The 14,108-nt window shown below is 40.9% G+C and overlaps 1 protein-coding gene across 1 annotated transcript; it reads right to left on the bottom strand.

Annotated features, from left to right (window-relative positions):
- Positions 1–5,419: 5,419 nt before the first annotated feature.
- Positions 5,420–13,829, bottom strand: LOC118251032 (ovalbumin-related protein X-like). The gene is made up of 9 exons (XM_035552752.1): positions 13,765–13,829; positions 11,797–12,054; positions 10,754–10,938; positions 10,110–10,160; positions 9,000–9,128; positions 7,993–8,110; positions 6,985–7,127; positions 6,519–6,674; positions 5,420–5,821 (listed from the first exon to the last, which is right to left on the bottom strand). The coding sequence occupies exons 3-9, from the start codon at positions 10,919–10,921 to the stop codon at positions 5,420–5,422; spliced, it is 1,167 nt and encodes a 388-aa protein (XP_035408645.1). The 5' UTR covers positions 10,922–10,938; positions 11,797–12,054; positions 13,765–13,829.
- Between the last annotated feature and the right edge of the window lie 279 nt (positions 13,830–14,108).

The raw sequence follows: 14,108 nt of genomic DNA, 5'->3' as shown, positions 1-14,108 counted from the left end.
CAGATCTTCCACCAGTAACTTCATGGCACATCAGGTGAAACATTCATGGTCTGCAGGACAGTCATAATATACAATAGCAAGCATAATGCAATCTCATAATTCCTTTGAAATAAAAGAATGAACAGACAAGAAAAGAACTACTTTGACCTCTCTGTATGCCATGTGATTTTACAACAGAAATCCAAAGTCAATACACAAAATGCCTCTGAAATTGTCTAGAACAAATTATGCTTTCTGCAGAGAAGAGGTGGACTCCTTAACCCTTTCAGTTGTCTATGCAAGTGGAAAGCCTCTGAATGGTCCATATCTTTCTGCCTAATCCAGTCCTCATTAGTCTTGTTCAGCCGAAGGTGCTAGAGCAATAATAGTAGTGAAGACCTCAGTCTTGTCTGGTGCATTTAAGTACAACTAATACTGTACATGGCACTGTCTATAGCTTAGGCCAGTCTGCTACAGCCATTGCTATGCAGTGGCAGTACTTTTGAGGAAAAATCATTAGACCTTCTGTCACCTTGGTCGCCCATCACTACAAGCCTATTTTAAAGAGAATGAGCTATTCCCTTGCTTCAACAGTATGTAAAACAGTCACCACTGTTGTGAGCCCCATTTAGATGAAGATGGTATCACTATGCTGGTGAAAAGACAGGTCAAGTGGGTGAATATGTCTGTAAGGTGTACAGTAAACACCTTGAATCACACAATTCAGAGTGCTCCAGTGCTGCAAGCTGTTCCTGTGGCTGCTACCCCTTCTGCCTTTCCTGCTTAAGAATGCTTTGTTTCTGTTCAAGCAGGCTTTAACACTCACCACCACCCTCACCACCACCGTCCATTATTGTATACTTTATAGCTCAGACATCAAAAGATACACAATATGTTGTACTCTGTCACTTCTAATTTTTGAGTATGCCCTGAACCTTTTTCCTTGACTATCAAATTGTCTAGCAATACACTCCAGCTCACCATACAAGAGCCACCTTCTCATTTCTGCACCATCTGCCTGAATCATGTTTGGCTCATCATAGATACCCTGTAACTCAGTATCTACAAAGATATCCAGTGAGTCACTACAATATATGAGTAACTGCTACTATATGAGTTAAATATACTCATTGATGAGAGGAATTTTTTGTTTTGTGATAAAGAAGGGGCAAGAAATTCCTCCAGAAGCATGTTATTGCACATCCCAGGTTACTGTTGCTGTTAGGTGTGTTTTGTTTTGTTTTGTTTTGTCACATGAATGGTTAATTTAAAGGAAGGTACAGAAACATCGAAATTAGTCCACAACAAGCAAAAACTTTGAACATGGTCAGCCATCAGTGCAGAATCATCAGAATATAAGAGGTCATGCATAGTCCACTCATTGACTTCAGATCTTCCATGAAGTCTAGTGAGATGAAGCAGATCCTGCTGTAGCTGAAACACTTCCTGGAATAACTAATAATGGATTGCCCTGTCCAGTAGTACATCTGTGTAATGTTCCACAAACACAAAAGGATGTATTTTGTCACATGTCCTTGTTTCGACAATGCTTGTCACAAGAAAGAGGTCAGGTAAGACTTTGCTGCCCTTTGCTCTTCCAGGCATTTCATTGTGGGCCTGTCCCTAAACTAACAGATTCTTGGACATTTGATCCTTTCCAAAAGAATATGAAGTCCAGGTCAGCTCACAGACCAAAGTCTCTCATTCAATCACAAAAACCTATGCAGCTAGAGATTTTGTTCTCATCTATGCTTTCACTCTTTTGCCAGCAAGAAGGAGCATATTGATATTTTTGTGTGTTTTTCATGTCCAGGGTGACTGCCAGAGATTTTTTAGTTAGTTGTGGTTGCAAACCTTGGTGCTGTAGCTATCAATGATGGTTTCTCTCTCAGTTGTTCTGTGGGATTATGTTGTTTCTCCAGACCAAAGAAAATGACATGTCCGGTCAATTTCCTTTGGACAGGAGCTCACAGCCCACCCGGCACCTTTCTGCAGCAGCACTGTGCCACTCTGAAGAGACTGAAATTGTTGCCTACAGTGCTGCCTTTCTCCTTCACAGACTATGTCAAAAGTGTGTATTTCAGTCTTGGCAGCATGGATTTCTCCAGTGAAAGCACCTTCAGAAAGATCCTGTGATGGCCTTGGCCACAAGTATCTCACACCTACTCATTGCATTTGCTTAATAGCAAGCACACAGTGTCCAGGGGCTGCTGCTACACCAGTTCTGGTATAGGCCACACAGTCTCCCCTTTGTTGGTCACCACAGAGTATCCAAAATCCCTCCTCTCTTCCTCAAGTCCCTGTGATTAGCCAACAGCCAGGGTGAAGCCATGGATGGTCTTCCCTCACCAAGTTCTAGGGAGACAGCATGGTAACCAGGCCCTTACACCCACTGTACTTGAGCTGGCCACTGGCATTGGTACAGTTAGCTCGCTGGCTGTGCCACATGGGAGATTAATTAGCAGGGTCCCTCCCCACCAAGAGGCCTGTTCATGGCAGCCTGTGACTAGCACTGCCTGTGTCACCGTGCCTGTCACTTTAGCTTCCACCACTCACTGGAAGGCTGCCCAGCATGCTGGTTGTCTCGGAGTATCCTTCCAGAAATAATAGCATTTTTCTTTTGCACAAAATAGGATAAACTAATCTCTCAGATTGTTCCAACACAGGTATCTTCCCATAAAGCCTTTCTCCCCTTTTTCTGACTGGTAGCCTCCTGAGATTCCTCAAAATATTCCTATCATGTTTCCTGGCCCCTGCAGGAAAGGACTACTGTAGAAAAGAAGAAATGTCACTGTACAGGGCTCAAAACCATCATGTTGCCATTGCAGAAAAAAACCTGGGGGTCCTGGTGGACCCCAGGTTGACTTTAAGCCTGGAGGGAAGAAGGCACAGAAGGGATCTTACCCGTACGTATAAATGCTTGATGGGTGTGGGTAAAGAAGACGAGGCCAGACTTTCTCAGTGGTATCCAGTGGACCAGCAAGTGGGAATAGGCACAACTTGAAATACCATACCTTGTATCACTCCCGGTGTCTTACCTGCCAACCCTTCTGTCAGGTGCTGCACAACAGTCCCTCAGAGAAATAGGCCTTCATTTTGACCTTTGCTGTTGTTCAGGAAACAGTGTAGGTCACTGAGGCATATCTTTGCACTTCAAACACTTTCCAGTTTAATAATCATGGAAAGGCTAACTTGCAAATATAATCCTTTTCAGTCTTCATATTGTTTACATATATTGGCTTTTACATTGAGAAGACTGGATCAGCTGCATCTGGCTATAAAAGATGAAAAAGGCAAATGCTTATGGTAAACATTGAGATGTTGAAATTTCTCTTCTCTTGCAACTGTTCATATCACTGCTTCCACCTCTAAAGAACAAAAAATAAAGCTTACTTGGTAAAATACTTGTTTTTACCACTGAAAAACAGATGGGTCTGTATCACACATATTCTGATAATATTCAAATAATGTAGCATCAGCTGTTTTTTTCTACAGATCTGTTTTTATCACACCCCACTAATGTGGTAATGCTAATGTGGAAATAACCTATATTAACGAGAGTTCTTCTGCTCAAGACTCCAGATAGGGAAATGCTTTGCCTAATAGTTTTAAACCTATTTAACCTTTCTTATGCCTTTTCAAGTTATATTATAGGATCATGGAATGGTTTAGGTTAGAAGGAACCTCAAAGATCATTTAATTCCAACCCGCCTTCCACTAGACCAAGTTACTCAAAGCCCCACCTAAACTGGCCTTGAATCTGGCCATTGTTTTTCAGATGATTTCGTCATTTAAAAGGGCAAAACTGCTGGAATAGTTATTCCTTGAAATATTTTCCAGAGAAATTGTCAGAGCATCTTTATAACTGTTGGAATTGTATAGAAAAATACACATGAATAAATTAGTATTCCATTGTGCTATTTCTTGTTAATCTGAAATACAGAGAGGAATAAATCTCAGGTTGTAGGGCTTCATGGAGTTCTACTTGAAGATCAGAACTTTCATTAAAAAAATTCATAAATACCTGGGAAGCTTCAGATCTACATGCTTTATTCATTCTCAAAATATAATTTTTGTAGTAAATCACATTTTACTCACAGCTATTCAAATGTAATGATATTTTTCAGTGTCATTCATAAAGTTAATATCATTCACACGACAAACATTCATAGTTCTCCTTTATTATGTTAACAAAAACAAAATCAATTTTATGCATCAAAATCAAAAATGTGCGATTAGAATGAAAACATAATATTGAGCCAGTAGATCCATATTTGCAGATTTCCAGATGGCAATTTCCACATAGGAAGAAAAGATAGAAAATATTAGGATTCTCATATGTTTCTTAGAAGATGTGATCACAGGAACGTAGGAGCCCAGCTACATTCATGGAAGAATTTTGTGCTCCAGTTTTGAACTCCACCTGAGGGCTTTCCAGGGAGTAAGTGAAGATTACTAGCTAAGAAAACTCAACAGAGACAGGGACAATTTTGAAACTTTTTTTTTTTCTTTTTCACATGACTCCCATGGAGAAATCAGATTCTTTTACAACATCTGCAGGATTTTACAGACACATACACAAACAGACAAACCACAATTTTCTCAAATTTGAAGTGTCTTCCAAAGTTTTGAACAAAAATTCAGACAGTTCTTTTGCCTAGTGGTTCTCACTAAATTCTGGATTATGAGGATCACTTGGATCTCCATGGTTCAGGCTTTGAATCTATACTCTGTGAAAAGGCATAACTGTACCTACACAAAATTATATCTGGTTCCCTTCTCTGGAGCAGAAGGGAGCCTCTTCATGACACTGGATAACCTCTGCAAGAAATTCAAAATTACATGAGGAACTCATGGTGAGAGGGCAACTCTGGTAACAGTGAACGTGTACAACATTTCCCAATAGCTAAGTAAAAAACTTAAAATTTACATAGCCACCAGTCAACAACCTGCACCCTAGAAACTTTTCCACAAACATCTCCTCCAGACTGGAGATCTCAAAGCCCACATTTCAGGAGTGGCAACATGGGTTTGTCAGCCGGATCCTGCTGGGGATTGGGATGACCACAGCCCATGGCTTTCTATGTGATAGGTTCCCAGTGACTCAGGGTCATGCCTCCAATTTGTTCCTTGAGTGAAAAATCACTTGGCCCTTTCCTGGCTGATGAGTGTTTTCATTCTCACCTTCTTTTTGGCTCAGTCTTTGCTCAGCTCAAGCCATTCTATAACCAGTATGAGAAAAGAAGTAGTAACCATGCTTGGTGCTGTGTCCTCACCTGAGGGAATGTCTTTGCTACAGAAGCTTCCAAAATAGGCATTTCTTAGATCAGGCTTTCCAGCTGGAGAAAATACTGAAGAGATAAGATTATACTACAATACTACAGTAAAGGGATTTTCTTTCTGAGGGGAAGGCATGTGTTATTTCTGGCTCTTTATCTTGTTAGGGGGAACAATATCTACCAAAGTAGACAATGCTGTTGGTTGGGTTGTGTTTGATCAAGAAGAGGAATGGGTGGTCAGCCCTAAACTCTTCGAACTCAGAGGAATCCTTGATGTCTCCCATCACCCCCATTGAGCCTGCCACCTCTGTGCCCTCTTCATTGACTACCATGTACGCCCCATGCACAGCCTGAGACATCTTCAGGTTCTCTGCGGAAGAGATACCAGACAGATTGGCTGAAGGGCTGAACAGGTCGGTCATTCCCAAGGCCACTAAGACAGATGTGAGGTTATATTTTTCTTCCATCTTCATGCGAGGGAGGTACACTTTCACTACCCTCCTTTCCATCACACTGGGACTGGTCCACTGTGTCAGTTTTTCGAAGCTGATTTTGTTCTCAATCTGTAAAGAGAGGTAGCGCATGAAATACCTGGGATGACAATGCAATTTATTCCCAACATTCATTTTAATCTAGTGTATCAACACCCTTCTGGTTTATCACTTGCTTCTCTAATACTACCTGTGTCACCTTCCCTTTTTCAGTTCCTTACCCATCTGACACATCCCCTTCTGTACAACTAGACTTGCGTCTGAGGTGGCACAACATAGCAGTCAGCTTGTGAAAACAATTGCAAAAAATGCCATGAAAATTTATACACAGTCGATAGTACCAAACAAAAAAGAACACTTATTCTACAGTGTTCTGAGAGCATCTTATTTATAATGTTTGATGAGGATTTTTCAAATAAATCATAAGGGATTCCCGAACCTCACCAGTTCTAACAACATATACTCAACAGTTTATACAGGGGGATGGGTGAAATTACCTCTCAATAAAAAAATTCTCCCCATACATACATCACCTCCTGCAAGGTTACAAATGAACTACTCTCCTTTACCTTTGTTTTGTTAACTACGCTCTTTGTTCTCTCAGACTGAGTGTCAGGCCCTCCTAAGAGGCCAGTCTCTACCAGAGCACCTGCTAGCACCTGGGCAGCTGGTGTGCTCCCCTTATGGTGTAAGAGGACTGCACAAGCTCTGATGGAAGCCAGGTGCCGCTGCACTGATAACTCCTGTGCTTCCCCTGCCAGGGCCGTACCTGCTCCAGGCCAGAAACCTCATCAGGCAACAGCACCAACATGCTCAGCTCTCCGCTGGCGTACGGAAGCTCCAGGATCTTCATTTTCTCCGCAGGCACCGTGGCCACCTTAAACGTGCTGTTCTGAATCATCATTTGCACAGGCTTGCTGTCTTGCTGCAAAACAGAAGCATGAGATGATGTGAGCAGGGAGCAATTTTTGCTTTAATTGAGTATATGTGCAAGCCTTCAAAGGAAGTGGGCTCGATCCTCAGGCCGTGTCTCCATTTCCTCTCTTGCCTGCTGCTGTGCTCTGGTCAGCTGCAGCTCTTGCCCACGCTCCGTGGCCTTGCCCCACGCGCTGCCAGCGAGGGCCCCAGCTAAATCAGCCAGCCAATGGCCGCAGCACGTGGGGCCTGTGGCACCCAGCCTGCTGGCCATGCGAGCGGACAGCTGGCCTGGCCACAAGCTGTGCCTGCGCCCCTACCTTTGTCATGCTGAAGGGCATTTCCTGAGTGTCTTCTTCCTTAAAGGCTCTCTTCCACGTGCCTTTGAAGTAAATGGCATTAACGAGGACCAGGGCAGTATTGAGATCAACGGAGCTTGATACCAGGAAGTCTTGGATGCGTCCTGTAAGAAGGAAGCAAGGCAGAGAGTGCTGAGACACACCTCCTCTGGTTTTCATGGGTGCCTGTATGGGGTTGGAGGGTGCTTCTTTGAAGGGTTTTGTTTTTGTAGCTGTAGTCTTGCATTTTAGAGGTCAACCAACATGCTGTTACTTGATTTGACTTTCTCCTCTTCAAATGACAGTGTGTGGAATTCAGATTCATGAGGATGATTTAATACAGAACAACTAACACTTGGTCAGACATTTCTGCAAGAAGACAGGAAGGTTTGAGGATTCATACGCATCCCAGGAATATCTCAAATAAGTGCTTGGAAAAAGATTTGCACAGATAAGAAGGAACAGGAGAGGGAAGTAGGGAGACAGAAAATCTTATCCCACTGTACTTCCTTCTCATGTGTCATTCTTGTTTTTCCTCTCATCTGAGCCCTGATAAATATATGCACGTGCCTTAATCATTCTTCTCCTGCCACCACCCTAATGGCTCCATTACTTTTCTTCATGGAAGCCCATTTTTTACCCAACCAGCACGTACTTGTAAAATGATGTCAATAGGTTGGGGAAGCTGGGGCTAATCTTGCAAGAGTTACACTCTGCAGACACAGAAATTGTGGAAGCCGAGGCACCTCTGCTTTTGCCAGATATATTTAAAATGCACTGCCACACAGGTGCAATATAGTCATATATTTTTCCATATTAATAGAAATATTAATTTTCCATATTAATCCGTAGTAATGGATATTTTCACAGGAAATATCCATTAATGGGGATGGAAAGAAGAAATTTCTCCTCTACTGTTTAGTCTTTCCAGAAGTTGTTCAAGTACAGTTGTAATGAGAAATTATATTTCAAACTCTTCTCTGACCTTACCCTCTGTCTGTTTTTCCACCCAGGAATTAATGAGCTGTCTGGCTTGATCTGATGCTTTTTTGAAGTTCACTGTTTCCAGACCTACTCTGTACAGTTTCTTCACACATTTTAAGTATATCTGTAAAGACAGCAGTTGTAGCCACCAAACCAGTCAGTTTGTAAAAAGACTACGATGGTGAAATAAAACACAGATAAAAAGACTCAGTTTTTATAGTGATGCCATGGCATTGCTTGTTTTCTGGACAAAATAGTTAAAACTGGGCCAGAAAAAAATATTCTGATGCATGATATTTTCAGGTCTGACATTTTTATTACTTGACCAGTTAAGAGTATGTACTAGAAATGCAGAAATATTTTCTTGAAGAAAGCCTGATCCAAAATCAGCTTCAGGTCCATTGGAGAGTGCTTTGTTATCATTATGTCCACTCTTCCTTTTGAAGTATTTTTCCTTATTTTTAAGGATAATAAATTTATTTGATTTAGAATATTTGTATGCTTTATTTTGAAAATGTCAAATGAATGATTTAGACACTTCAAAAAGTTGTTTTTGAGGTGGGGTTTTCAAATGAAGAAACATGCTGAAATCAAATTATTTCTTGCAGGGAAAAAAATGAGCGGAAGGAAGAGGAAGGAAGGAAGGGAGGGAGGGGGGGAGGGAGGGAGGGAGGGAGGGAGGGAGGAAGGAAGGAAGGAAGGAAGGAAGGAAGGAAGGAAGGAAGGAAGGAAGGAAGGAGAGAAAGCTGTTACAATGAAAGGAATTTGTGGGGCAGGGAGAGGGAAATATTCCATTCCCAAATACTTTTCTTTATTAACTCCATTCATTTTTGAAAAGGGTCATCTTTTTCCCTGGAATTGCTTTCCATGCAGGCTATTTTCAGGGGCAAAGGGAAAAGCTGGGGAAGTCCAGTGAGGAGTGCTGGATTAACACATCCCCTATTCCAGGCAGTACTCCTGGATTACAGGTTTATGCAAGGCTTAGAAAGAAATCACTCTGAAGTACAACTTACCGGTAGGATTGGACATGACTTTTCGGCATAGAGTCTGTTGGCAAGGTAGACCGAATAATTGGCTTTTGATGCAGTGATATCAGAGAGGAGTTCTTTGAATAGTATGTGGATGTTCATAGACTTGCCACACTGAGTTGTTGATGAGAAGGGAAAAAAAAAGAAAGTATAGTTGTTAGCTTACTTCACTAGGCAGACAGCTACTTATAATCACACATGAAAACACACAGTATTAGGACATTTGCAGACAAATGTATTAGAGTTTAAAAGCTCCATGGGAGGGATGTTCTTTTAAGCAATTAATGATGTATAATTCATAGCATCTAGTGATACTCAGTGTAGTTTATAGCAAGCAGAAAACCTCAGTGATTAATCTGAAACCACATGCCTGAGGATCAAAATGATAATTGAAGAAAAATTCAGGTGTCTGATTACATTTGGTGAGTTGTCCTGCATACAGTGTCTAGTTCCCTGCTTCTGCTTGCATTTTCATGGCAGCTTTGTGCTGAAGCTGCAGCTAGGAGAAGAGTGATAGGTGACAAGGGAATCAGGAAGTATCTTATAGTATAGTCTTGTAGTATAGTCATATAGTCTTCTAGTCCTTTCCAAGTCCGACCTTGTTCTTGGAGATCCAAAGTGGATGGGGACAGGCCTAGGAGAATGTCTTGTGTTATCTTTGCAGCTGCACCAAATGAACATGGAGAAAAGCACACAGGTGTTTCATGTGCTGTCCCCCAGCAGCACCTGAAGGTGTGCAAGCTCTTATTAATCCAGGAAGGTATCCTGGTGCCCAATGCATTCTTCCCTGTTCCATCGCTTTTTCTGGTGCAACATGTGCAACCTGCCTTCTTTTTATGATTTTTTTTCTTTCTTTTTGTTTGTTTAGTTTTTGGTTTTGCTTGCTTGCTGTTTTTGTTGTTGTTGTTGTTGTTTTGGGAGGGGGGGATTTTTTGAGCAAATTTGAGTTTTCCACTTGCATGTCTTGAACTGAGAGAACTAGCTAAAGTTTGGGAAGGGGATTGACCTATTTGAAGCACAGCCAGAACAGTTTTATTTTCTATTCTCAGGAGAAAAAATGTGAGAGAGAAATAAATGTACCTTAGATTTCTGTACCTTGGTCTGAACATTTCCTCCAAGTCCTGCAATGCTGTCAAAGTGAAGAACCTGCAATGGGAAGTAACAGTAGAAGAAATGAAGTATGTGAAGTCCACTGAGAGTTACTGATATTTGTGTTTATGCTATGGGCTTGGAATAGGTGGGTCTGACTGAGTCTCATGTGAGCTTGAAATAATTATTTTTTACTGGATGTGCTACTACGAAAATTTGTGAGTATGATCTTCAGCTGGGATCACTTATTTTCCAGTCTAGAAACCAGCTACAAACATACTGTACTCTATAACTGTGACTCTTGCTTTCATCTTATATATTACAAATTGTTCATTCTATCTGGAAGGGGGTTAGTTTGTGAGGTAATATAAACTGAAGAGATCTGTCTTAACCATTCTTCAAGACTTCTCCTTAATGGAAGCCATTCTTGCCCTTCACGGTGAAAACCAATGGTAAGTGAAGTTAGTTCCTGATCCAAACATGGTTTGGCTGAATGGTTGAATGTCATTCTTCTATCCAAGTTTGAATCCAGTGGTAAATGTAACTGAGGCTGGCCCCTCAACTGGAGAAGTCTCAAAGACATTGATGGGTAATCTGTTGCTGTGTTGAACAGTATCAAAAGGAACTTGTATCTGTTTTATGTAACTTACCTTTTCCATCTGGTACTCAGTGTTGCCTCTGGCTCCCAGATAGACCATGGCCAAGGCTGCAATGATGCTCAGGGGGGAGTACAAGATGTTCTCATTGACATGGTGAACTTTCAGCTCATTGAATACATCAAAGCAAAATTCTGCATTTGCTGCACTGATGGACCCCATTGTGAAATCGGTGTTATCTGAAACAAACAGAAATATGACTGTGTGCTGCTGACAGGTGGCTTCAGAAAGAGACTGGCTCATCATTCAAATAGTATCTTGTTCTTGCCCATCTTGCTCATTTAATCTCTGCTGGTTTTTTGGTTGGTTGTTTTTTTTTGTTTGTTTGTTTGTTTTTGAGAGAGAGAAAAAGCACATGTATGTATGGCATAAATACAGGGTTTGGCAGTAATGCTTGATGGACTATACAGCTGCATTAGTTCAATCAGGTGAATGTCCTGCACGTGCAAGTTAAGGTCATGCCTTACGAGTATTTATTGAAATCTACAGTCATTATCTTTCTTGAGTCTGAGACCAAGAAAGCTGTATACTGTTCTTCTCTAAAATAGTTAAAGTTGGAGGAATAGCATATCCATGGTTTAGGGCACGTGTTCCACTATGTGACCTGAGAGGTGTCTTGTGCTAATGACTGTGGAACCACAGGTTGTGTGAATCATCTTACTCTACCTCACCTGAGTTCTCCAGAGAGTGAGACTGAGAAAACAAATGCTTTAATTCCAAAAAAAACCACAATTCTTAAAAAGATAAAAGAAGAACAGTTTTAATGTGACACCAGATTTTTGAACAAAAAATAGAGGTATCCCTACTTAAACTATGGTGTACAAACACTGATTTTGCACACCTAAAACTATTTGACAGTCAGACAATATAAGACATATTGATAAGACAATGTAAAATTACTATATAGACTTTAGTGGGTTTTTTTTCCATATCTGTCTTATACTTACCTTAAAGTTCTTAAACATAATATTCCTCTTTTTTTTTCCATATAAAAGAATACAAATTAGAAGTTAAGTTTTACTTGGAGAAATACTTACCCCACAATCTTCAAAGAGGCACGTAATAATCCAGCTTGCCAGCTGAATCTACACAGATTCTCTGAGCTCTTGGTGATATATACAGTACCATTTGGGACACTCCCCCTGTTAGCCTTCAAAGAGTCATCCTTTGAGTTACTACCCTTCGTCATTGCTTTTTGATTCATTGCCCTTCAAACTATTGAGTAGACCAACATTAGACTGGTGCTATATTTGCAGCAAGCCAAACTTTGGTGAAGTATATTAGTGGAGTAAAACCTGATAAAATAAAGGAATGATTCAAGCTTTTTCTGTGTCTTACAAGGCTGTATCAAGGCAAGTGGAGTTCAAGTCTACAAGCATGTTTTGTGTTATTCCTTTGAAGTTAAACATTAATTTGATTGATACACAGAGGTAAGTAGAGCCAAATGAATAATGAATGAGAAGAAAAGAAAAGAAAAGAAAGGAAAGGAAAGGAAAGGAAAGGAAAGGAAAGGAAAGGAAAGGAAAGGAAAGGAAAGGAAAGGAAAGGAAAGGAAAGGAAAGGAAAGGAAAGGAAAGGAAAGGAAAGGAAAGGAAAGGAAAGGAAAGAAGAGGAAAAACAGCGTTGCAAAGTTGTTTAGCAAACCATAATACATTTTTAATAAACCTAGCTATAACATCAGAGTGAGTGATTCTCACAGTCAGGTGAATCTAAGGATCCTAAAATATTATGGGAAAATAAGATGTAGTTATCATAGAATCATAGAATGGCTTGGGTTGGAAGGGACCCCTAAGGATCAGTTCCAACTCTCTGCCATGGGGGCAGGGACACCACAGTTCATCATTAATGAACACCCGCAGCTATAGCTGAGAATAGACTGTTCTTCACTCAGTTTTTCACTTGAAGTAAAACTGTATCAGATATAAGCCCAAGGCTATACAGCATACATGTGTAAGGAGAAAGCACATTTTGCTGAAAATTCATTCTGATGAAAAAAATCAGAGCAGCAGTGTTGAGATGAATTAGCGTGTGGGCATGGCAGAGGAAGAGATTTGAGGAACAGTCAAAAAGTGTTTGCTGCTTTATGAAGTCAGATCCCAGAGTATTCAGATATTCAGAAATGGATGTTAACCAGCCATTAGAATTTAAAGGATGATTGGAGGTGCTTTTAATTTTCATTCTCCACCGGTCACAGAAACAAGGCCCGTTGTACATGCACGGGCCATTCTCATAGATCTTCTATACCTACCTTTTAACTACGACAGGTAAATAAACTACTGAATCTATCTGAAGGAACATTCATGGTCTGTTAGACAATCATAATGCACAATATCAAATATAACTCAATTGTAAAAGGTTGTTGCTCTTTATTGAAAAATAGACTTGATGAGCACTAAAGAAATGAATCCAGCCTCTGTAAAAGCCATGGGAGGGAATAATAGAAAACCCTAATTTTTACATATTAAGGCAGAGAACACACAGTGGTAGTTGCACCCACTGGTGAAGGGGAAAACAAGTTACTTTACCCTTTGTGGTGTGTTTTGTTTTGCTGGAGTTCAGGCATGTTTGTGCAGACCCTGATAACTGGGGTAGCTTTCAGTTTCTGAGCTCAGAATGAGCTTTTCATCTGAGGATGTTATAGCAATCATGGGATGGGAAAATCTACAGACAGTAAGCAGCTTTCCTCCCATCTTGTTCAATGGTCTGTATTGTATGGATTTAACTTTATCCTGTCAAACTTTTCCTGCCTGAGGACTCAGGTTTTGTGTGGAAAGAGCTGTAGTGTGTAGTGTGTCTTTTCTTATGCTCCCATATTCACATTAGAGTTCCAGCCACAGGTCAGGCAGTTATTCAAACACGCCTTCAAGGCTTCCTTGAAGAGCTTTTCTGGGTACCCACGCTCCTTTGTATGCTTGGTTTCAGTGTGCGTGTCCCCTCTGTGGACATCTGTGGAGCATGCACCTGAGGGACACAACCAGCCCTGCACAGATGACCAGTGTTCTCACCTCTGACTGATGTCCAAGATTTTCTCCACAAACACTTTTTTGCACCGTCTCCTCTAGCACAGAGCATGAAGGTGTTTTTGACGTGTTCTCCCAGCCAGTATATTTGCCTTCTTTGCAAACTCTACCTCTGCAACAGAACAACCACTACAACAGTTTTGCACACAGGTAGGCTGAACATCTGATAACGTACCATTTCCCTGCTCAGTTTGTGAATGACACTAGGTTTCTTGATGTGAAAAACTATTTCATCAAGGCAGGCAAGGTAGCTTAAAACACCCAAAGTAAATGAGCAGTTGGATGAGATGAAGTTTCGTTTTGCAAGTGGTCAGAGATGGGACAGAATA

This window comes from Cygnus atratus, chromosome 2 (assembly GCF_013377495.2).
Source record: "Cygnus atratus isolate AKBS03 ecotype Queensland, Australia chromosome 2, CAtr_DNAZoo_HiC_assembly, whole genome shotgun sequence".
Classification (NCBI taxonomy): domain Eukaryota; kingdom Metazoa; phylum Chordata; class Aves; order Anseriformes; family Anatidae; genus Cygnus; species Cygnus atratus.
Note: the sequence above shows the minus strand (reverse complement) of the source record. Positions and strands in the feature narration are given on the sequence as shown.

What these genes read in the sequence shown, in the direction of transcription:
- LOC118251032 (XM_035552752.1), bottom strand. Translation starts at nt 10,921, where the DNA reads ATGGGGTCCATCAGTGCAGCAAATGCAGAATTTTGCTTTGATGTATTC. An exon ending in GAGGAAATGTTCAGACCAAG is followed by an intron (nt 9,129 to 10,109) that starts GTACAGAAATCT and finishes TCAACAACTCAG; the next exon opens with TGTGGCAAGTCTATGAACAT. An exon ending in TGCCCTTCAGCATGACAAAG is followed by an intron (nt 6,675 to 6,984) that starts GTAGGGGCGCAG and finishes TCTGTTTTGCAG; the next exon opens with CAAGACAGCAAGCCTGTGCA.